The 24124-nt window shown below is 30.6% G+C and overlaps 2 protein-coding genes and 1 long non-coding RNA gene across 9 annotated transcripts in view; 2 read left to right on the forward strand and 1 right to left on the reverse strand.

Moving 5' to 3' along the window:
* Positions 1 to 24124, reverse strand: part of LOC132907531 (trans-1,2-dihydrobenzene-1,2-diol dehydrogenase-like) — a 216956-nt gene that overhangs the window by 141514 nt on the left and 51318 nt on the right. The gene's annotated exons all lie outside the window — the stretch shown is intronic.
* LOC132907525 (negative elongation factor D) overlaps positions 1 to 24124 on the forward strand; it is a 27321-nt gene continuing 3197 nt past the window's right edge. For 2 of the 4 annotated variants that reach the window (XM_060960701.1, XM_060960704.1), the window contains exons 1-9: positions 1 to 19; positions 1592 to 1772; positions 4062 to 4281; positions 4365 to 4472; positions 8311 to 8460; positions 11035 to 11165; positions 17643 to 17830; positions 17918 to 18170; positions 18251 to 18461. In XM_060960701.1, coding sequence (XP_060816684.1) covers positions 16 to 19; positions 1592 to 1772; positions 4062 to 4281; positions 4365 to 4472; positions 8311 to 8460; positions 11035 to 11165; positions 17643 to 17830; positions 17918 to 18170; positions 18251 to 18461 — 1446 coding nt within the window. In that variant the 5' untranslated portion in view covers positions 1 to 15. Of the gene's footprint in view, positions 20 to 54; positions 273 to 980; positions 1109 to 1591; positions 1773 to 4061; positions 4282 to 4364; positions 4473 to 8310; positions 8461 to 11034; positions 11166 to 17642; positions 17831 to 17917; positions 18171 to 18250; positions 18462 to 24124 lie in introns of those variants that run through there. The other 2 variants (XM_060960702.1, XM_060960703.1) reach the window with 2 other exon arrangements.
* Positions 20810 to 24124, forward strand: part of LOC132907546 (uncharacterized) — a 3696-nt gene continuing 381 nt past the window's right edge. For both annotated transcript variants that reach the window (XR_009658209.1, XR_009658208.1), the window contains exon 1: positions 20810 to 24123. This is a non-coding gene — a long non-coding RNA (uncharacterized LOC132907546). The remainder of the gene's footprint in view (position 24124) is intronic.

Raw genomic sequence — 24124 nt, forward strand, 5'->3', positions numbered from 1 at the left:
TTAATTACAAAGTATATGGGTAGTAGTATGATGTATTTGCAATGTTTAAGTACATCAGTATATGAGAATTTTCTATTATGAAAGCTTTTCATAGTTACATGAAGTATAAATAAACACAATTTTTATTTAAAACATTATATTAGAAAGAAACATTTAGTATGAGTCTTTAGCTCAATATATTACATGTTTATATTATTTGTCTACAATTTTATTACGTATTTATAAAATACATAAAAATATTTGTTCGTGAAATTTATCATAACAAATTAAAAGTAAGTAATCTTCATTAAAAAGTATAAAATATTTCATAGTTTTTACGGAAGAATTAACTAAAATAAATATGTTGAATAGTTAACCTATCTTTAGCTTTAAAATTTTTATATATATACAAAGAGTACATATTAACAGGTTAAGATACCTATATATTTAGTAAAGGAAGTACATCTTTCATTTGGACTAATATTGATAATTAATATACTGCTTAAATTTTATTTTTGAATATTATTGCATGGTTGTACTATCTTATTTATAATAAATGTTTAGATTTCGTGAAAAAAGAATTATATAAACAAGAACCTGTACCAATAATTTTTATGAAAATATATAATTGAGAGAAAGAGAGAGATTTTTATTCTATTTCAAATAACTAGACATTAATACTTTATAAAATTGATAACGATATATAAATATCAAAATAAATCTTAGGTTAATTTTTACAAAATATATACAGACGATCACAAAAAGATTTAGATACTGCGCATTTTTAGTTTCTAAGCTGTATATTTTTAGCAGACATTCAAAGACCAACAAAAATGTATTACATTATACTATTATACTATACTATGTAGATGACATTAGAAAAAATCTTTTGAGTTATTCTTTATTGTTGTCTGAATATTAAAAGAAAGACTGAAAGAGTGAGAATTTTTATATCATAGAAAGTTTCGAACACGAGATACATACATGTCAAGTTATAAGTGTGCATTATTTTTGTTACCAATCTGTTCAGAATGAGTCGCAAAAGTTTGAAATTGAATATTTATATTTGTTTTTTTTATACATGATTACCAGGTAAAAAAAATATAACAAATTAATTTTGTGAACTGTGGTACATATATTTCATAATAATTTAATTTCAATCATAGTGTTTTCAATCATAATAGTTTCAATCTTTTTAAATAAGGGATAACTGTGATTGTCGAAATAAAACAAAAGATATATTAAACACATATGATGACATAAAAAATCATATGAAGTTAATTGTTTTAATCTTATATCTTTTATATCATTAAATTTACCTTAATAGTTACTCTTAGATGATATGATATATAAGCAGTAGTTTTCCAATTTGAAGAAAAAATAAATTATTTCAATTATTTGAGACATATTTATTTCCAACATTTAATTTATATTATTTTATTGTTTGAAAGTAGTAATGAAACTTTTAGTTCTTCCATTTTTTCTTTTTTTAATAGCTGTTTGTTGCAAGAGAAATATTAATTCATAACAAAGCAAAAATTTTAAAAATTTATATTACTAATCAATATGTAGAAGAAAAACCATTTTATTAAATATTATGTATTATTTTTAGAAATAATGGAGTCAGATTATGATGAAGATCGTGGAGCTTGGACAGAAGAAATGACAAGAAGTGAAGATTGCATAGGAGAAGATAGTTTTGATAATCCTCAAGAGATATTAAATGAATGCTTGGATAAATTTAAAACACCAGATTACATCATGGAGCCTGGTATCTTTGCACAACTTAAAAGGTATAGTGATTTATTAAATAGTGCAGTTCACATTAATTTTACTTATTATAGATATAGTATATTGAATGTATCTATGCAGTTTGCTTCAGAATTTGAAACATACTGCTGAATCATAAGCCAGAAAAATTTAATTCTTATATTGGTAAACAAAATGATTTAGACATTATATATTATATTATATAAGATATTAGGTAATTATTTAGAAGTTTAGCATTAACAGTGGTTTCACTGATTTTCAAATATGTTGTAAAACCCAACATTTGGAACAACTTTTCCTTTCACGAAAATAAATATATGTTACACAGGGTTACATGCATATTGGAATTCACATTATTATAAGAGTAAACTCATACTAGTTATTTGTAATATAAAATGCAGAAATTGCCAAAGCTAAGAGAGGCAAAAATATATATTACTACAATATATCGAACAAAATACCTACATCAAAAGTAATATTTGCAAAAATATCGAATGAAGAATTGTTCAAACATTCTTTATTTATGTTTCTGAATGTGTTTTGAAATGCATAACAGATTGAGAATAATAAAAGTACGCAGTTTCTTTCATGAAAAATAATTAATATTAAAATCGCCAAAAAGTTAAAATGTTTTATTATATTCTGCATACTAGATCAAACGTTTATAAAACGTTCTTAAAAATTATAATCTTTTAGGCTTCCGTACACCCATGTCTCTCGGGTTCTCGAAATTGAACTCTGGTACCAGCATGAGCGGGCAGTGGGAGTGTGCAGACCGTTTCGAGTTTTGAGATTCCGAGTTTCGAGACGAATCAGAAAAAATTCGGGCGGGATCTTGATATACTTGTATTACTCAAGGTCCCGAAATTCGATTCGAGTATCAGCAATAGATTTATGTATCAGTATGCTAAATAATTAAAAGCGGGCAGTCTAATTTCGTGTCAGTTCGATAAGTCGAATGGGATTGGTAAGGCTCAGAAGCCCGAGATCTAACTATTAGAAAATACTAAGAGGAGATAAAGATATAAAAAGAAACGATGATAAGCTTTACATGAATAAATATTCATATTTAAAATTTATATTTAAAATTTTGGAAGAAAATTATTTTTATTTTAATAATAATTTTGCAAATTTGAGATTGTAGGATATTTGATTTCTTTGTACAGAGTTTGTAGCAAATAGTGTGTTTTTATTTGCTTATGGCTTTTTTATTTTAGTTTTATACATATTTTGTTTTGTAAAGTTATTGCACTATTTTGTAATTACTTTATCTCCTCCTAATAGCAGGATCTTGGGCTCCCAAGCCTTAAGTCGATTCGTGCGATTTTAGTCGAGCTGACACGAAGTTAGACTGTCTGTTCATGCTGATGCATATTTCTATGGTTGATACCCAAATCGAGTTTTAGGATCCTGAAACTTCTACTTATCCGTCCCTAAACCCTGAGAAACAGAGAGGGTCTGCACATTTCTATATTTTTTATCAAATCTCATAATAATTATTTCATGTTTTCATATTAAACAATCATGAAAAGACTGAAATAAAATTCTCTATTATAGAATTTATAATTATTACACAAAAATTCATTATGTATATTTAATGATGAAATGGAAACTAAATATTGATGATATTCCTCTTACTACATACATTAGTTTTATCAAATGAATTTTATTAACATAACATTGTTATTACCTGTAGATGTAGGTAAATAATGGATTCATAATTTTATAAAAAATTAAATAAATAAATATTCTGTGATTTTAAAGACGATATTTGGTAATAATGTTTCTTTGATTATAAGTTACTATGGTTATTAAACTAGTTTTTAATAGAGATTAAAATTTTTTTATTTAATAAAATATCTTCCATTACTTATTTTCCTGTAAAGTGTCTTAATAAAGTATATGTAATTTAATCTTTTTTGCTTTTTATTTATTTTAAACAACTATTTAGATTATTATATGGAATAATTACAAAAAGTATTTGCAAGCCATTATATTTATTATAACATTTATATATTAATTAATTAGGTCCCAGTATATTAAATTTCATATCTCATAATAGTACTATAGTATAGTAATATTAATTATATAGTAGTGTTCTCATGTGATGATAAATGTAGAATTTGATAAAGAAATGCTTCATTAGAAAGTAAGGATATGTGCTTTTCGTAGCCACTGTAGATGATGTTAATTTCAATATGTGTATTTAATTATGTACTGGTGCACTGTTTGTGAAATTTAAATTATCTTATATATCTTATAATTAGATATCTTTTATATTATAATATATCATTATTTTTCCCACTTTATAGATATTTTCAAGCTGGAGGAAACCCAGAACAAGTGATAGAATTGTTATCTAAAAATTATACAGCTTGTGCTCAAATGGCAAATCTTCTTGCAGAATGGCTTATTCTTGCTGGAGTTAAAGTTACAGATGTACAAGCAATGGTAGAAAATAACTTAAAAGATATGATATTGAAAACATTTGATCCCAAAAAAGCAGATAAAATCTTTACAGAGGAGGGTGAAGTAAGTTTTTTAATCCTTCATTGATTTTTGAATTAAATATTAAATCTCAGTTAATACTTAAAGTTCAATATTTTGTGTATCAGACTCCTGCTTGGTTAACGGAAATGATACAACATCCTACTTGGCGGTCACTTATTTACAGACTTGCAGAAGAATATCCTGATTGCTTGATGTTAAACTTCACCATAAAGGTAAAGTTTTTATTAAAATATTGCTTTTATTCAAATAGGAATTGTTGGAAATATTGTTATTACATATATAGATAAATATAATAGTAGTAATAACATTATACATATAAGAGGTGTGCTCTTCGAACTAAATTCTTCTGCATTATTTGTAGTGTATTATTTGAATCACTTAGAAGTTATGCTAACTAACTCTATAAATTAAAATGCATAGAAAAATGACAATTACAAACATTTTTAAATGTACCTTAGAATTTACCAATTTTTGTGCTTATAACAAATAAATCTATGAAAATAAAGTTTTTTTTGAGATGTTGAATATTAAAAAAATAATTTGCGCAGAATTTGAACTCGATTGAATAATGGAAAAGTATGCCCCTGGATACTTAAACATTAAAATAATTATTTAAGTGTTTATAAAATCAGATTTATTCGATTATTTTCTAAATTATCGATTATATAAAAATTATCAGACGAAAGTTATAAATATAGCCAAGATGCACTTTTTTTGTTGTATTCCTTTTTTTCGTATAACGCACGGTTTTTAAACAAATAAATGAAAGACTGTGTTAAGATCTGGTCTTGATCTTCGGTATTCGTAACAGTTAGATTTTTCGAGTTACATTTAAATCAAAATGGTAGTTGCTGCCACCAGAAATAGTTATTAACTATTTCGATTAATTTGACTCTCACTCGCTATTTTTGGAACAAGGCAAACGACTGAATGGGATGATTTTGGAAATTTGTCATACCCTTCTAGAGCGCAGCACTATTTTGAGTTTCCAAACTATTGTATCCTTGATGTTCTAATTCGTTACTATAACATTATGGGCAGCGTTAACTAGCTTATTAATGCGACTGATAAATAAAATTCCACGTTTCGGCTTACCCGTTATGTACAGGAGTACTAGCACGGAAAGGATTAAAGTTTTGTTGGAATAAATAAATATTTCTGATATCTTCTTAATTGTTGAGAATAATAGTCAATGAATAAGTTTATTGAAGTCGTACATGTGGTACAAGTCCGAAATCGTAAAAAGAAAATCTTACAATGTTTAGCTTCTCACCTTGCTTATACGTATGGTCGATCGCACTCTTGGAACATCGTACTGAGTTAATACAGTTTCTCTGTTTATAAATATTTGCCTGCAGACAAAATCTCTTTTTTATAGCTAGGAAATTGTCGATGATAACCATTTAAAACTTGAAGAATAAACTCTTTTTGCCTATTTTTGCTCTTTTGCTTATTTTTCATAAATAATTTATTATATCCTTCCATTAATTTAACACTTCTCTCTGCAGTACCATTGACAACTCACAGACAAGCTTTATTAAAGGGCTAGAATTACTGAATAAACTGTGAGTTGTCACCGTTACGTAATATATGCATTTTAATATTAAGGATCCAGAGGAATACTTTCCCGTTATAGCTCCGATTGAGCTTAAATTTTGCACACATTATTTTTTTATTGATTGGAGCTATGCGAAGAAGGGGCAGGGGATCTCTAAAAATATTTTCATCAGGAGTAAATAAGAGCTACTCTAGTATATAAAGATTCAAAGCGATTCGAAATATTTTAAAGCTATCATAAACAATTTTATTATTAATAGGCAGATTCTTGCAAACAGTTATGAAGGTTGTATCTGTAATTTGTATAGAACAGATATTACAAAATAGAAAAAAAGTGTTTGTTGGACAATGCTATCAATTACTTTTACTTGTCATTGGGTGATTAAGGAAGATATATTTGATATCAAAATTAAAAAAATTAGAATAACTAGTAGTAATTAGTATAGTTAGTCAAAGCAATTTAGAAATACTTATCCTATAAGTTTAGATGTTATATGTATACTGGATATTCTGTAATACCGTAAATATGGATCAATTTTATGAATTAATTGTACATCTAGAAGCAATGAAAAAAATTCATATAAATATATCTATATCATACTTGTCTTTAACTGACATTTGACTAACTTTGACTTTGACATAACGAGTTTTGTATTCTGTCATTTGTTATTTCTGTATTTTTGTAGAATGTTAAAAATTATCACCTTGTATTTCAAGACAACCTTGTAGACTTATAAGTAGCAGTTCAATTGATTCAAATTCAGGGGAGAAAATTCTCCCCAGGAATCATGGAGAAAATAATCAATATAATAAAAATAATATAATTTTGCACAATAAGAAGTAAAGTTAAAAGAAAAAAATAAGTCAATAAGCACCAACACAGAAAGATATTCTTCTATATATAAGATGTTTTACTAACTTGATTAATTAATACATAAATATTATAAAACATAATACTAATTGGTCTTTATCCAGGAAAAATGTAATTCGTCACTCAGATTTCTAAAATTTTGGATATAATAATTTCTTTATCCATGAATACCTGTTTTTTAATTAATAATCTCATTTCTCTTAAAAATAAAATATGAGCCATTCGTTATGAAAGTGGGGCAAGTTCACTTTTGAAAAAAAAGTGGAAAAGAAAAGTTTCATTTTGTCATAGATCTTATTAATCGTTTGAGTCCCAGGGGTCTTTGAAAAAGCAGGGTCGAAAAATCCCCAAACAGGGCGATAGCGCTTCTCTTAATTGATTGCGAAGAGGAATAAGCGGCGCAATATCTCTTGTCATATTTGTTACTTTAATAACGTCTACTTTAAATACGTCTATATTATTATATACGCGTACTATTAGTTTATAAATATTTCAAGTTTTATTCAATAAAAATTATTGAGAAGATATCAATGAAATACAAAATACCTTCAGTCGTCTGTAGCGTTCAAATGTACTGGGACTTTTCGACACAAAATCTAAACAGCGTGATCGCGCTGCTTGGAATTTAGACGGTTAAATATGAAATTTTACTTTACAATAAATTTACCATCCATATTTAAATATCTAATGTTTTGATCAGTGTACATTTGGTTGGTAATTTGCAAATTTTGGTAGATGCAAAATCATTTACTACATATGAAAATGGAACACGAGTGAAAACACGAGTTAACTCGTGATCGATCAACAATGTGTTAAGAAGTGTCCATATACTGTTTTGTATAAAACATGAATGAAAGACTTTCATAATTCTAAATTTACTATCATCTGTCGAAGAAAGGCCTCGAATTTTAAAATATTGAATTAACTTACTTTATTGTAACACTCCACATAACACTCCAAAATAAGATATTATTCTGTTCTGTAATAAATGTTGTAATAAATTATAATTAAATAATAATTATATAAAAATTTAAATTAAAAAAAGATTTTATTGTTCACGATTTTTATAATTCATTAATTATGAAAATGAGGCAACTCTATTTCAGATTTATAAAAACACCTTTTTTCGTAACGTATTCTTATCAAAATCGTTGTGTAGTAAATTTACCTGTGTTAAAAGTATATACACAACATGGTGAAACTTTTCTAAGGTGTACTTATATTTCTTAATTGTATGAACCACGAAAGCTTAAATATCTCATTAATAAAGAAAATGGACTTACCCTATTTTTATAATAAGTGACTTTATATGTATTTATATTTGGAAGAATTCAACTCAGTATATCTGTGATTTGTTCACCTTTGTTGATTATTAATTTTATGATTATAGAAATTTCTGGTTAAAATATAACTAGCAGATTGAAATTTGTACACAAATTTTGTACATATTTACAATTTTGTACATTAACTGACATATTTCAACTTTTATTATATTACACAAGTAATTTGCTTGCAATAATATAATTTTTGCACAATTATTATATATGAAATATTTTACAAACATTTAATACGTACTGTACAAATTTTATTAAATTTTTGTATCTTTTTTACATTTCTTACAGCTTATATCTGATGCTGGATTTCAAGGTGAAATTACAAGCATTTCAACAGCTGCACAACAAATTGAAGTATTTTCACGAGTTTTAAAAACTGCAATTGCTGGATTTTTGCAAAATACGGAAGATTGGCAGTCAAGTATACAAGAATGTGCAGTAAGTATTATTATTTATGATTTATATTCTGAATCAATTTAAAGTATAATATGTGTATATTATATTTCATACACATACAAAATAAGATTTTTGGAAAGTTTTTTAAGCATAAAGTAATGTCTTTTATAAGAATTCAAGGGTGATATAATATGAAGAAAGGAATTTGTTATGTGAGGGGATTCAGATCAAGTGAAAGTCACTTATATTTTTTTGCATATAGTTTTTGAATGTATTTATCTTCTATAATATAATAGACAATAATAAGATGAATTCAATTTATTGTTTTGTATATAATTTTCTTAAAAACTGCAGAATGTAAAACAACAAATATAATTTAATCGTAAAAATGTTTAAACAGTTAATAAGAGATTAAGTAGTTATATATGCATAAAAATTTTCTATCTTCATGTCTTCAACTAGAATAATTCTGACTGCATAGTTCTTTTTTGTAAATTTTTGAAATCATTTTTTGTACACATAGTTTCATTATATGTATATGCATTAATAAGTAACCTACTAAATGAAATAACCTATATATATGATAATGTAATTTCTAATTTTTAATGTTGCAATCATTTTGTCTCTTCACGAATTGTTCGAATACACAAGAAGATGATTGATAATACCTGTTATATAGAAGTTGGATTAAATAAGCAGAGAGTACATTATAATTGTAATTTAGAATATGTGTCCAGGTTCGTTTCCACTCCAAATTCTATACCAAAAGCATTCTATATAGAGTGATTCATTTTTTAGTGTAACTTATATCTATAAAATTGGATTCTAATTTGAATCAAGTTTCCAAAGTGCTCATAATTATACAATCCTGCTGCATTTTCACATTCAATTTATTCTTGGGGATCTTATTTCATTGGGATCGAGATTTGGTAATTGCAAGAAAATGTAAATGACTTTCAATCAATTATTTATTTGCTATTCTCTCACAATATATTACTCTTCCAGAGTAACGTCATTTTTATGTGGGCAATAACATAAAATTTGTATGCCAATAGCATACATATTACATATTTCTGATAGCAGAAATAAATAAAATTTATGCCTGGCTGGGTGGACATGGACATGGGATGAGAGGTACACTGTTAAACTTGTTAAAGTGGTATAACTCGAAAGTGATATTTTGTTGAAAATATAGAAACTGAAACTTCTTATACTAAGAAATGGAACAATAAAATATATAACAAATCAACCCATTAACGAAAGTTCAACCCTGGAAGTCCATTAGTACAGCAAATCCTTTCTGGTAATTCATTGGTTATAGGTTGTCGAACGGTAATTGCAATTTCCTAATATCTAGGCTAAAACTTTGTGTAACAGTAGATTATATCCGGAAATATATTTGAAAAACTCATGTCAGACCATTGAAATCGCCGTGCGGTATGATGAGCCGCGTGTTACCTGATGCAGGTGTCTCAACTTTATATAAATAATAAAACACCCCTCTCAATCTTCGTCATTCTGACATGAAATCAAGAATCAATTTCAAAATGTAAATCATCATCCGAAAACATATGGTAGTTTTTACAATAATAAAACTGATTGTTTATTAAATTAAATGAAAAAAAAAGAGAAAATTAAATTATGTTTGCTGGAATCATGTTCTTCATGTCAATTGTTTGCTAAGATTTAAAAAAAATTTAATGTTGCTAGGACATTCTTTTACATATTTCAGGATATAATCTGCTGTTACATAAAGCTTCAGTCTAGATAAAATTAAAAAATTGTAGTTACCATACAACAGTCTTCCATGAAATACCGGAAAGGATACTTTTCCACTAAACTGAGGATAACTACTCCACTAGAGGTTTGATTTTTTATATATTTTATTGTTTCATTTTCAACTTCTATACTTTCCGCAAAATTTCACCTTCAAATTTGACAATTTTGACAAGTTTGACAGCGCATTTCTCTATCTTCCATCCCTACATTCGTCCAGCCAGGAATTGAATTTGTTCATTTTTGTTATCAAAACTATCGACACACAAATTTTTAAAGTTTATACTGACCATTATATTGACTACGTAGCAATGACGCTAGTTCCAGGACTATATACAAGGTGTTTGGCTACAGGTATAGAAAAATTTAAGAGGTGATTCTTGAAGCTAAAATAAGAGAAAAATCAAGAATAAAAAAATCGCGTTTTCGGCTAATTTTTAATTGTTAATAACTAAAAAACAAAGTAGAAAACGCAATCTTTTTATTCTGGATTTTCATTTTATTTTAGTTTCAGAAATCATCCCTTAAATTTTTTTACTCCTGTAACCGAATGTATAGTCCTGACTGTATGTATAGTCTATGCCAGGCATCATTATCTTCATACAGTATAGACTTATGAATTGTAATTCCTTTAACTCCACCTTAATGAACGCTTTCATTTTCTGGGAGTTCCTGCTTTCTTTTAGATTTTAAATACCTTTTTCCTTCTTGCTCGTAGTTGCTTTTTATTATAGAGAGATGATATACATATATTTAAAATGTTACAGTATGTATTTGTATTATATTAAAAAGAATATTTTTAAAATATTATAATGTATTTATATAATCTTTTTTTGCCAGAAAATGGTATGTCATGGACAACACACCTACGTTTACAGTCAAGTATTGTTGCAAATTCTTGCACAAGAATCACGTGGTGGATTTATGATGAAAAGGCTTTCTCAGGAAATCACTAAATGTGCTCAACAGAAGTAAGAAAAAGTTTTTACTATTTTATCGAGTATATACAGTCAGAGAGCGTTCAATTGTTCTCAACTTAGGATCAATAGAATCTAATAACAAAGAATATTAATAAGTTTGTTTTCCAAATTTCTCTAACTTGTTTAAACAGAGAGTACAAACAAACAGAGACATAAATTATTGTATGGTTTTCTTAATATTTTGATTATCTTAACTCTTCAGCCACACGATAAAATGTATCATCGATCATAGGGCATCGTCGTATACATGCATATGATATCACACTTGATAATGTCATGTAGCAAGCATACAGTGTATAAGTATAGTAATGATAATGATAGTAAAGACTAGTTACGGTAATTAGGGGAAGAGGCTAGTAATAGTAACAGGAATTTGTGTAAGCTTTAAAGATTAATGTTTGTTGCTTGTTTATTTACAAATATAGGGAAATTTTGGATTTTGTCAGAAGATGAACATAATATGCCGTTTTTTTACGTGATGGAAATCTTCATAGACACTTTGCACTTGGGGGAGGGAGGGGGGAGTTGCAGGGTAGTACCGTATTCATATAAATTAAAATCTCGGAGTGGTGTCCCACGGACATAATGCCTAGCTAGTAATGAGATTTGCTTGTTTAAACTTATTCTACGTGGTGAATAACAATAAAAGTTTATTTTAAAATTATATGATATTTATAAATCCTTATATGATATTTGGGAATAAGGATATCTGTAGATACAAGTCTGTGGCTGTTAGAGCTTGCAATTTTCTTTGTGTAATATTATCATTCAAAATAACTTCGTTGTTCTTGATAAGATTAAAAAGTGGAGAAAGAACGTATGTTCTCTTGAAAATGGAGTAATTGACAAAAACGTATAGTGTTACGTAGAGGTTTATGAAATACTGTGAATAATAAGATAATAAAATCTCGCCCTCTTTGCTGTATTATCCGATATTCCTTTATTCTGGACTACATAGACTTATTTGTCAAATAATATCGAGTGCCGGCACGGTTAACCTGACTGAGAGGTATCCGCAGCGTTTAATAGGTATTTTATTTTAATGGATTGTTTTATGATCTGCAACATATAAGGAAATTTAGGCAGGTTATGCGAGTATTTGATTGATTTTATTCCACAAACACAGCCGTCTGTGCCATACTGCTTATATGATAGTGAAACATTTCATTATTTCAAGTTTACTTCAAATACTGTTTACAGTACGTAATGTATAGTTTAGTATATATTGTTCTCCGGAATGATTTCTGAGATTACTAAGATTGTAGTACTCTCGAGACAAGGCAAGCAACAAACATCCCATGATATGATAGGACCATGCAATATGACGTCTGCTGGTATATCGATATGTACGTTAATAGAATGTATAGCGTTCCATACAGTCTGGTTCTCGAACGGCTATGCCACAATTCGCACTGGACTTAGAATATCAATCTGAGAAGGCTGATGCAGCATGATATGTCCATTGATCGTAAGATAGCCTTTTGGGTTTGGCTCCTTCGGATTTTAAATTTAACACCCTGTAACTTCCATCTTAGATCCATCCATCATCCATCATCAAGCATCCATCTTAGATCCATCCATCATCCATCATCAAGCATCCATCTTAGAATTCATCATTTATTTTTGTGACGTCGCCGATGTTCGAAGGGATGTCGATTCTGCCGTTCTTCTGTTATTACCTGATATGAATCCTTAAATCCCTGTCCCCATCTCGCCGAATACCTGCCGTTGACTTTTACTAAACATAGATCATTTACGGTGAATGATTTCGTATTGCGTTTGCATTTTCTGTCAAATCTACTTTTTTCATATGTAGCGTTCTTCTTAATGTTGTTGTCTGCCTTATCGCGTTGGACCGTGTGAAATAAGCATTATGGAATTTTTTACGTCTTCTTCCCTCCTCAGTCCGGGAAATATAATACGGTATTTTTATCTAAGAATGCTACATAGCGTTCCAGATAAACGTATTTTGCACGTTATATACTTTACAAATAATTTTTAATTCATTTAATGTAACATAACCTATCTTATTCCTTTACGTATTTGATTTATACCTTTTTTAAGAAATCGTAGAGGAATAAAAGAAAAATATTTATCTCTTTTCATTTTTTAATTGTTTCATTGTTTAAGTTCTATTAACTCAACATATAAAATAGGACTTAGACATAAAGTCACAATCTATTAGGGAATATTCTTCGAAAAAGTTGTCGTTCAGATGTTACACAATTTCAACGAATCTCGCATATTTATTGTTAATTATGAAAACGTTTCCGGATAGTCACGAGAACATGTGGTTTATACAATATTCCAATTCAAATATCTTATTCATTGTATCTTCAGTAACAAATAGAGATGTAATATTATTCGATATTTTAATAATTTTTATTTCATAATTTTCGTACATTACGACGCGTTTGTAATCTTCACAGAACAACAATGTGATCGTCGTTGCTTTGTGAACAGTTCCTGTATTAATAATTTTCATATTTCCAATTTGTGTTTTTCAATGTCTTACTTTTCTCTCTGAATAGGCTCAAGTAGTTTTTCAACGTAGTCGTATATTTGTGGAGTGATTAATTCAATGTTATGCAATTCGTAAAGAATTTCGTTGAACGGAAATGCGATGTTATTGACGTCCAGAATTGTATTTCCAATGGCATCCTTCGGCTCTCTTCTGATAAGCTCAGTATATGGTAGTACATAGAGATTCTACTGTTGTATCAGCATTCTTATTTCATACGTTGTTGTTCAACGTGGTATTAGCATACGGATTATACGTGTATACCCCAGAAAATGGACATATTTCACGTTTCGTACATTCAACTTGATTGAATTTTGAGATGAAAGATTTTTAGGCAATCGATGAGATTTTGCAATTGAATTGTCCATTGTATAGCCATAATTTATCGCTTCGTTTCTTCGACATATTTTTTAAATTCGATTCCTTCTTTTTCTTCTTCCTTTTCAAAACACTTCCGCGATTGTATCCCTGAATGCAACTTATTATAAATATATCCTCTGTTATTTTTTGCCACTCACGTAGAAACATCTCTGCGTTTGTTACCTCTACCCATGCTTATTTGATCCTGTTCATTAGATTGAATCCCTGATTCGGATTGAATTGCAAATGAGAACGATTGGAGCCCTGAAAATTCCTGTAATATGTCTGACACAGGCTTATTAAGTTTAACCACTTGCACTGCTAATTTACACATACGTACACTGTAACTCGTCTGAAACTAGCAGATTCGGTAGAGTCTTACACAAAGAATTTTACACAAATATGAATACTAATTTTGTTTATTAATAATTTTGTACAGTATGGTATATTTCAAAATAGTCTGGAATATGTAATGCCACAAGGCATTCCTTGCATTTCCACATAGTTTCACTGTGTTTTTTCTGTTTTGCACATACTCTACACCACCTTGTTTATCTTTTTTAGCTTTTCTGGGTGGAATATTCCTTGGAAAATGAATATTTCACCTTCTTTATAATCAGTAATACATGCACTCTGTAAAATTTGTTATCGTCGTTGGTCATCGCTGGTAATTGGAAAAATTGATAGGGAAAAATGAGAATTGCAATCCCGGAATACCGGAAATTCCGTGTGTCTCACGGTAGGGATTAACCGTTACTATTAATAAAACAATTAAGAAACTAAAAATGTTTTGTGAAAACATTTTTAATAATATTTGTAAAAGACTTGACAGCAAACACCAAACCTTCTGGCAGGCAGATGGAATCAGAGGTAATAAAGATAATTTTCGACACGACAGTAACGGCTCCTTGGGTATTATTGTTGATCCGAATGAATATGTTAAAGAAATCGTAGACAACAGGACTATCAGAGAAATAAAAATGGAAGAAGGTGTATGGTATCTCTACAAAATTAGAAACGACTATTGTCGAAAAGTTGTTATAGAAATAGAAAAGAATTGTGAAGTATCGTAGATGAAGAAATGGACAGTGTATAATGGTTGGGTTACGGTGCGGAACATTGGTTGAAATTACTAAAATAAGATAAATGTATTATTTGATTTGTATGTGATACTATATTGATAATTCCATGCGACGTGATGCACTTTGGAATTGCGCAGCGTACATCATTTTTATTTTCGGGACAACTGCCCTCCGACGTGCGTGGCACGTCTTTCCAGCGCAAGTGGTTAATTAAAGGCTGTCTTGAACTCTAGGATCTTCCAGCGACCCTGACCAAGGGCTGATTGTTCATATTTTTAACAAATTCCTTCATACTTCTGGTTCTCCTTATTTCTTTTTGCTGACAAATTGACCCCCAATGAGAAATTTTCAGTATTGGCATCTGTGAGGTCTATAATCGTTTTGATGCATCTAAATATATGAATGCTTGTTGTTGGGACTCCGTCTTCTTTTGCTGGATTTTCATAGTCAATTTTGCCGCATCACTTAGTCTTTATTCATCTCTCAGCCAGGATAAATCAGTCAGGAACCCATTAATGTTAGAGCTAAACCAGCTCATTTTTGATTGTCCAGCACATAAATGATCCCCTTCACGGCAGACTCCGATAATATTTGTAAAATTTTTGGATCTAATTTAGGAACATCTAATTCTATTGCTCTTGCGTAACTATTCAGTAATTCTTCTTTAACTTTCTTGTCGATACCCTGAACAACTCAGTGGTAGAATCTGAGTTTTAATGAAGAGTGTAAAGCAATATCTAGTGTTTTGGATTTATTAGACTCTTCGCCCATTAACTTAATAACTTTTTTCTCTACCGTATCTACATTCTCTTGATCATTATTTGGATTCTGTCATCTTGATGAACATTTTCTTGTTATTCTATATAACAATGATAAAAAATAACAATTTCCATTTCATCCTGCTTTAACTTTGTACTATTATTGTAATATCGTACTATTTATTTATTTTAATCAACATGTTAATACAGAATTTATGATTTCTTAAATTTACTACCATGCCCTGTCTCTCGTGGAAGTTCATTAATAATCTTCTAACCTGCAAGTTCCTTAGTATCATTTCAATCTGTCTTACCTCTCGTGCAAATTCATATAATAAAAAAGAGAGATAAAAGAAAGATCAATAACATTTACCTCTCATGTAAATTCATTAGCAAAAATGTAACACGCCTTGCCTCCTGTGGAAGTTCGTTATCTTCTTTGTATACCACATTAATATAACATAATATAAGATAACATCATTTATTGATTATTGTTACTATACCATCTTTAAAGCCTTCCATCAATGTAGGATTATCCAGATTCAGCTGAATTCCCGTCTCTTTCTCCTTACTATCGTCACTGGAACTCTTGGACACTTCTTATCATAATTTTCCTTTGTAATTTCTCCGATTTCTTACCAATATGAATCCTCAATTCTGCTTCTTTTACACATTATTGCACAATCAATTAATGAACGACTAAGAGAAAAATTACCACTAAATGACTGTAGCTGAATTGAACAAACAAAAAACATTTAATCCCACTCTCACATGTAACTGCAAGGTACAATGGGGAAAAATAACAAAATTGGTCAATTGGAATATACGCCGTCGGCACACTACTTCTTTCTTTTTTTCGCTCTTAACGTTGTTGACAACGTTGTTAGGAGGAAAAACTACATTTGTAATCTTGAGAACGATGTTTGAAATCTATTCATTACTATCTTTTTTTTTTATATATCATCTCTTCTTAATAGGACTCTCGTGCTTCGAGCCGATCTCGTCCGCTTTTTGCCAAGCTAACACGAAATTAGGCTTCCGACCCGTTCCAATCCCTAACACGCACGTATATCTCTACCTTTAATATTACAGTTTCGTTAACTTTTTCATGGATGTCGCAATTAGATAACTCAATGATGGATCGTTATTGTACAGATTATAGCTGTTATAAGCGATAATACTGAGCGATTTTGTTCACCGTCCCGTGTGGCGCAAGGCGCTTAACTGAAAAATAATTCTAATACAATGTTACTATGCGCACTCTTATAGACATGATGAACCTCTTGTACTTCGTTCGGTATTTTTCATTTTTAACAATTTGAACATTTTCTTCTACGTTGTAATTCAAAATTTGTTAACGGCCACTTTCTATAAATTGACTGCTATTATCTAATTTCGGGAAAAAAGTTGGCTGTTTCGCTATTTAGTAGATACATATATTATTTTTATATCAACTGTTTGCTTTCTGCAAATATTATATTAACATCAATGAAATATATTGTTTTCTAGTCTTTGTTTGAAATCATTTTTATCAAAAACAACTCACAAAATTATTAGTAAAAGCTGTTTATTGAAGCGTAGGTAATTTGTTGTCTGTTTATTCCATTTGTTAAAAATATAATTCATGTTGAATTCATGGGGATAACCATCGTTTAATTATCACCAAGTTTTAATTAATTAAATTTAATAAATACAACATTATTGCACACTGATTTTATATATGTATTATATATGTATATATTTACAGCCATCATGATGTTACTCCAATAACAATGGCACTTAATGGAGCTTCAAGTAGCCCTAGTGCATGTCAAGCACTTGCATCCATGTTATCACGGAATACCTTAAATCCTGCTGATATTACTGTATTATTTCGAAATTATTCTACTGCGGAACCACCTCCTATAGAATTACTTCGTAATCCACAATTCTTAGGTATTAATATACGTAATTTATAAAATTGCAATTTGTTGTTTTTACAGCTGCTATAATATATACAAAATAATAATTCATTAATTCCAGAACTATTAGTTGATGCACTTTTTAAACCGGGTGTAAAAATTAATCCTGAGCATAAGTCTAAATACATATATTTATTAGCTTATGCAGCTAGTGTATGTGATATTCCAGCCAAGAAGGGGCATTCACGGAAATTAAATAAGGATGAATTAAAAACAACTATTCAAGCTATAGAAAAAGTCCATAACATATGTAACATTAATAAAGGATCTACTGAATTGATAGCAGAATTACAAATTTTATATCAGTGCATAAGGTATAATGTATACAAATTATATTAGTGGTTATATGATATTTCTTATTTCTATATATAGTAAAATCTACATTATTCTTTAGATTTCCTGTTGTAAGTGTAGGTATAATTAGATGGGTGGAGTGTACTGTAACCGAACCATCATATTTTAAATTGTGTACAGAACATTGTCCTGTACATCTTGCATTACTTGATGAAGTTGTAGTTTGTCATTCTTTACTGCATCCAAAAGTGTTACAACTTCTTGTACAGTTATTTGAAAGTAAACAAGACGAACTGGAAATACTTGTGCAGGTAAGAATATTTTAACCATATGTTTAACAATTAATATCAATATGCAGAGTGTATACTACAGAGTGTATATATACAGAGTGTATCCATTTTAATTTCCTATTGCAAATATTTCGAAAAGTACTCTAGGTAGAAGAGTATACTTTTAGAACATTACAAGAGATAAACAGAACGTCGTAAAATATAGCAGGATGTTGCAGGTGAAGGTATTTAAGATAGATGACAACTATGTACATTTTTTTAGTGGAATCATATAATTTTTAATGCACTGATCGATACAACTAATTCCCTATAAAAAGGTATTAAAATATCTGTATTAAAAAGTAATTAATTTATCCTTACATTTCCTGAAACGGCATGGCGTATTTCTTTCTGCAAAATGATGAATAGTAATGAGAAAAATTTAGTTATTTCCTGTATAATTTTATGACGAAGTTTATAACATAGCACAATGAAAGTAATGGATTTATTTAAATTTTTAAATATTTAAAGATATTCACTTAATTGCTAATGCATGCTTGTATTCTTTCTCTAAAGCTTTAAAGAGTTCTTAGCATTTCTTACATATTATTCTTAGCATTATGATACCGCGGAATGTGTTTATAATCATCCTTTTTGTGGAAAAGAACTTGTTAGTTTATCAACTATTGTAGTTTAATATGCATAAACATTTTCTTTTACATAATCTCAATGAAAGAAATTCATGACCGTTAAGTCGGCAGTTCTTGATAATCATTTCAGAATTTCCACGACAAATCAACAATATTTATAATGTAAACGAATTCAAATAATTCAAAAGGTTTTAAGCACGACAATTATATACAAGTAAAGCATTATTATGTTGGTACGAGTGTGTATACAATATTAGTAAATTCAAATTATAAATAAACTCGATATCTGATTTTTAAGGAAATTGAGGTAAATCGTATACATTGAGGTTCTTACGAAAAACGTAGTTCTACTATATAACCATTGCCCAAATATTTATCGATCAATAATAATCGTAATTGACTTATGCCAATAAGGATTTTCTCCCGACTAGTATTAGTAACTGTCTGTTCAGTAAACCAACATTATCAAAGATATTTTGTTTATTGATAAATTACACATAATAGAAAAAATAGCATCTTTTTCCCCCTACTAATAAGGATTTATTTGACAATTATTGCGTGGAGTATATCAGATGTAAATGATACTGCTGCGTTACCTTCTTAAGGATATCAGTTACAGTAGCTCGTGAAATATTATGTCCTCCACTAATTTAATGTAAGCTACTATTTGTTTTTCGTGTCTCAAAACGACTGGCGTCGGTACTTTCGGACTTGAAACGCTTCTTGTTCTTATCAAATATCCTTATTCAACTTTGGTATAACAATGTTTTGATTGTTATAAAAGTGGGATGTGTTATATCGCACGATAGACTATTGTAGAATAATTATCATTGCATTTCCAAAGAAACAACTAGAACTATGTCAACTATATCTGATTCTTAAATTCTTTTCATCCACTAGATTTATTTTTCATGCTCACAATGAAAGCATTGTAACATTTTTGTTTAATTATGTCCTTAGGAAAAATCTGCTTCGTCGTTTTAAAGTTGTAAGTATGTGTATCAATATCATCTTGTAATAATAAAATTATAATTTTTCCTATATGTATATATATTTGATATATTTATGTCAAAGGTTAATACTTTTATAGGAAATAACAATTTCGTTTGCTCCATCGATTAGTTTATTGAAAGTTATATGATTTCATTTAAAAAAATGTGTGTAAGTTTCGCCTAATCTTAACATCTCCATCGCATAACAACATAGTTTTTTTTTTTCGTGGAGGAAATCCGCACGGACACCCGCCGCCTCTAGAGGGAAGAGCGACGTGGTAGTGTCGGACTCCAACCGACTAAAACCTCCACAATGACCGTCCCTATTACGACCGAGGGGTGCCCGGGAACTGCTGTGGCGACACACCGGGCCCCATAACAGCATAGCTGCATAACATACAACTAACCGTCCGAAAATTGAAAAAGTTTTTCTAGTTGGGGTTAGGTTGGGGTTCATAGAAAAATCAACATAGAAGACAAAAGGGTTCTCGTTCTGCACATGCGTAACATGCTATGAATACTTTCAACAGAGCAAAGACACTTCACTGATCTTTGTCTGTCTCAGACAAACGCGGACTTCGATAACGTTCCATGTCGATCTTTCACGATTAGACACAACTCAATCTTCGAACGGTTTCCCCTGGCAAGTGTTGAGACTTGTTTATATGATCAAAGAGGAAATGAGAATACTCACGCCCGTATATCGAGTTGATTGGTCCTTATACAAGTGTTACACAAGAGGCAAAGTATTACACGACTTAAACTATAGCATCTACAAGAACCTATTGAGATCCACATTAACATAGATAAGAACCTATTTAGTTCACACTAGCATAGACAAGAAGCTATTTAATTCCATCACCGATAATTATTTCCAATCTAATTACCAAAGTTAGTAAAGTCAACAGAAGTGGAAATATTGTCATCTTATCTAGTCGTGAAAAATCAACATGGAATGTCAACAAGATCCGCGTTCTTGCGAGCAGACTAGGATGAATAGAATGTCTCTGTTTTTGTCTGAGACATTCATAGTATGTCATGCATACGTAGAACGAGAACTTTCTTAACTTCCACGTTGAGTTTTAAAAACTGGTCGTTTCCCTGCTATTCGTTCGACGGTAGGAAACGATGAAATTGAGCAGTCTCTGGAAGTGTACTTCGTCCTATATATAGGTTCCTATACATAGATTTGTCGCTCAAAGCTGATTTCGCCCGTGTCTTTTATTACTAATTTCTCGTTTCAAGTATACTTGTGTCTTGTTTTTACACGTTGCTTGTAGGAAATAGACCACGTAATCTTTGCATTTCCACAAGTGCTCTTTCGTCATGCAGTTTATTGAGAACTTTGTTCTAGTTTCTAAATTCTAGTTTACTAAATCAGATATTGCTAATTCGTATCTTTGAATCTGCTTCCAATTGATTCTTTGTCAAATTTTATAAGTAATGAGTCCAGCAATTATCCCTCTTCCAGCTGATTTCTTCGAAGTACTGGCCACGTGCCACGTAAATTTCTTTACGATTCCCATTGCGTCGTTTATCAAGCCAACAGAAATTGGTATGTTTTGTCGCAACATAACTCCTGATCCCTTGGCTAATGTTATTGTATGCAACAGTTATCCACGATATATTTACAGGAATAACATTTTCCTGTATAATTGTAGTCTTAAATGAATTATTCGCAAATTCTTATAAGATACCATTGAGATCTCATTAATAATCAACTATCATGTATGACGCCACTTTCGTCTCTCCTGTTCAAGCTTCTGTCCTGTCATAGACTGATACGGTATAGTAGTGGTTTTCTCAATAGACAAGGAGAAAACGGAATGCAACATTTTGCCAAATATTTCAAAGATGGTAACGCCAATCTTTATATAAATATTAGTTGGTCATTGTATATTTTTAATTGGCATAAATCATGACTGGATCTTTCAAACATTTATTATTAACACGTTGATCGCATCGCGCAAATCGATCAAGTTTTCTGCGGGACCTAAATCCGTGGCGCGTAGATCCAGAGTGATTAGCTAGAATAGCGATAGCGAAATATAGTAGAATCGTCCTATGACTCATATGCCGCTACATCGTGACTCGTTACTTAGTTCGGTTGTTCCTATGAGATTTCGGAAAAATCGCGCACAGGGATACATTACGTCGTAATAAAACAGCGTACAGATTTTCTACTCACTCGGATGTTTTCGCGTCCTTATACTCGATCAGATGATCTCGCTTTATAACCCCCAAAAATGATAGCTAATCAAAAAACTACATCAACCGCTCACAATAGCTATCGACAAATAACATTATTTCCACGTAGCTGAAGAAATCCGACCTATGATTGGCGACCGTTTTATGACGGACTCTAAACATCGAAGAGACTCCGCACGCTCAAAAGAGCTGCATAGTGAGATGTGCTTTTGCTTTTGTGTCGGCCAGGCCTCACTACTACAATGACGAAACTTTTTATTTCCTTAAATTTTATTAACAAAAGATTTCATTAACATGTCAGTGAGATTATCTTGATTAAAACGAATCCAAACACGATATTATTATAAAATTCGGTTATACTTTAATTGGGCATATCAATCTTTCTTTTTCAACCGTTGATCTATTGGCCGGGCTTGTCTCTGTGCAATATCAAAAACTAGGTCCTAGTTGTTGAAACAAAATCTTAAGCTTAGTTCATACTAGCAGACAATTGTTTACAGAGCCGTATCACAACCAATCAGCATATGTCTTTCATGGAAAATCCGCAGAAAAGGGGAGACAAAGTTCAAGTCTAGAACTAATTCGTAGATAAAAACCGTGTCCACACTGACAGACAACTATTGGTAGACATGCGTCATCCGAGGGGGGGGGGAAGCCCCGTAAAAACCACGTCCGCGGACAAGTATTAGGTCGTCCGGAAAGTTCTTTTCGCATTCGCCGCTCGGGGCCTTATCTTGTTTTGCATAAGTAAACAAACAACCAGATCACTCTACCGTCAATCGTGTGTTTACTAGTTATCCTCTACTGAAGCAAGAAAACAGTTCTCGACGTTAGTAGAAAGTGTATCGAGTATTTTTTGCGTGGTGAATGATGGAAAACCAAAAGATGCATTATGGTCATATTATGTCTCACTGATTTAAACAAGACAGTAAGCCTAAAAAAACACTGCAAAGGAGATTTGTGACGTTTATGGTGATCGGTCTATAACTGTTCAAACAGTCCGGAATTGATTTAGGAGGTTTAGAGTCGGAAATTTTAATCTGAAAAATGAAGATTGCAGCGAACGTCCATCCACCACTGATACTGACCTTATCAAAGCCTACCTCGATGAAAACTCAAGGTCTAGTGTTCGTGAGATAGTAGATGCTTTAGACATTCCGCGAATTTAACAAAGATTGGGTACGTTAATTGCTACGGAGAGCAATCTCCTTAACCGAATCTCGACATGCGATTTGTTAATTCAACGCAACAAAAGAGAGCCATTTTTTAAAAAGTTAATTACTGGGGATGAAAGTTGGATTCTCTACGACACACTGCGCGCAAGCGATCTTGATCGAGTCGAGGTAAGTGTCCTCCAACGGTAGCAAGACTTCACCCGAAGAAGATGCTGCTTTCAATTTGGTGGGACTGGAAGGGTATCCTTTACTAAGAATTACTTCTGGAAGGACAAACGATCAATAATGAAAAATATTGCACCCAACTCGAAAAACTTAAGGAAGCCATTATCACAAAACGTCCTGAAGTGGTGAACAGACGTGACGTTGTGTTCTACCACGATAACGCGGGGCCACGCGTTTCTTTAGCGGTGCGAACGAAACTTTTAGAGTTTGATTGGGATGTTTTACCACATCCTCCATATTCTTCAGACCTTGCACCATCGAACTATTATTTATTTCTCTCCATAAAGAATTTTCTTCGCAATAGAAAATTCAAATCAGTAAACGAAATAGAAAACGGCCTCGAAAAATATTTTAAATGTAAGCCAAGAGAATTTTGGAAAAATAGCATTATGAGGCTCCCGGAGAGATGGCAAAAGGTGATAGAAGAGAAAGGATCATACATCATTTAAGAAAGG

This window comes from Bombus pascuorum, chromosome 5 (assembly GCF_905332965.1).
Source record: "Bombus pascuorum chromosome 5, iyBomPasc1.1, whole genome shotgun sequence".
NCBI lineage: Eukaryota > Metazoa > Arthropoda > Insecta > Hymenoptera > Apidae > Bombus > Bombus pascuorum.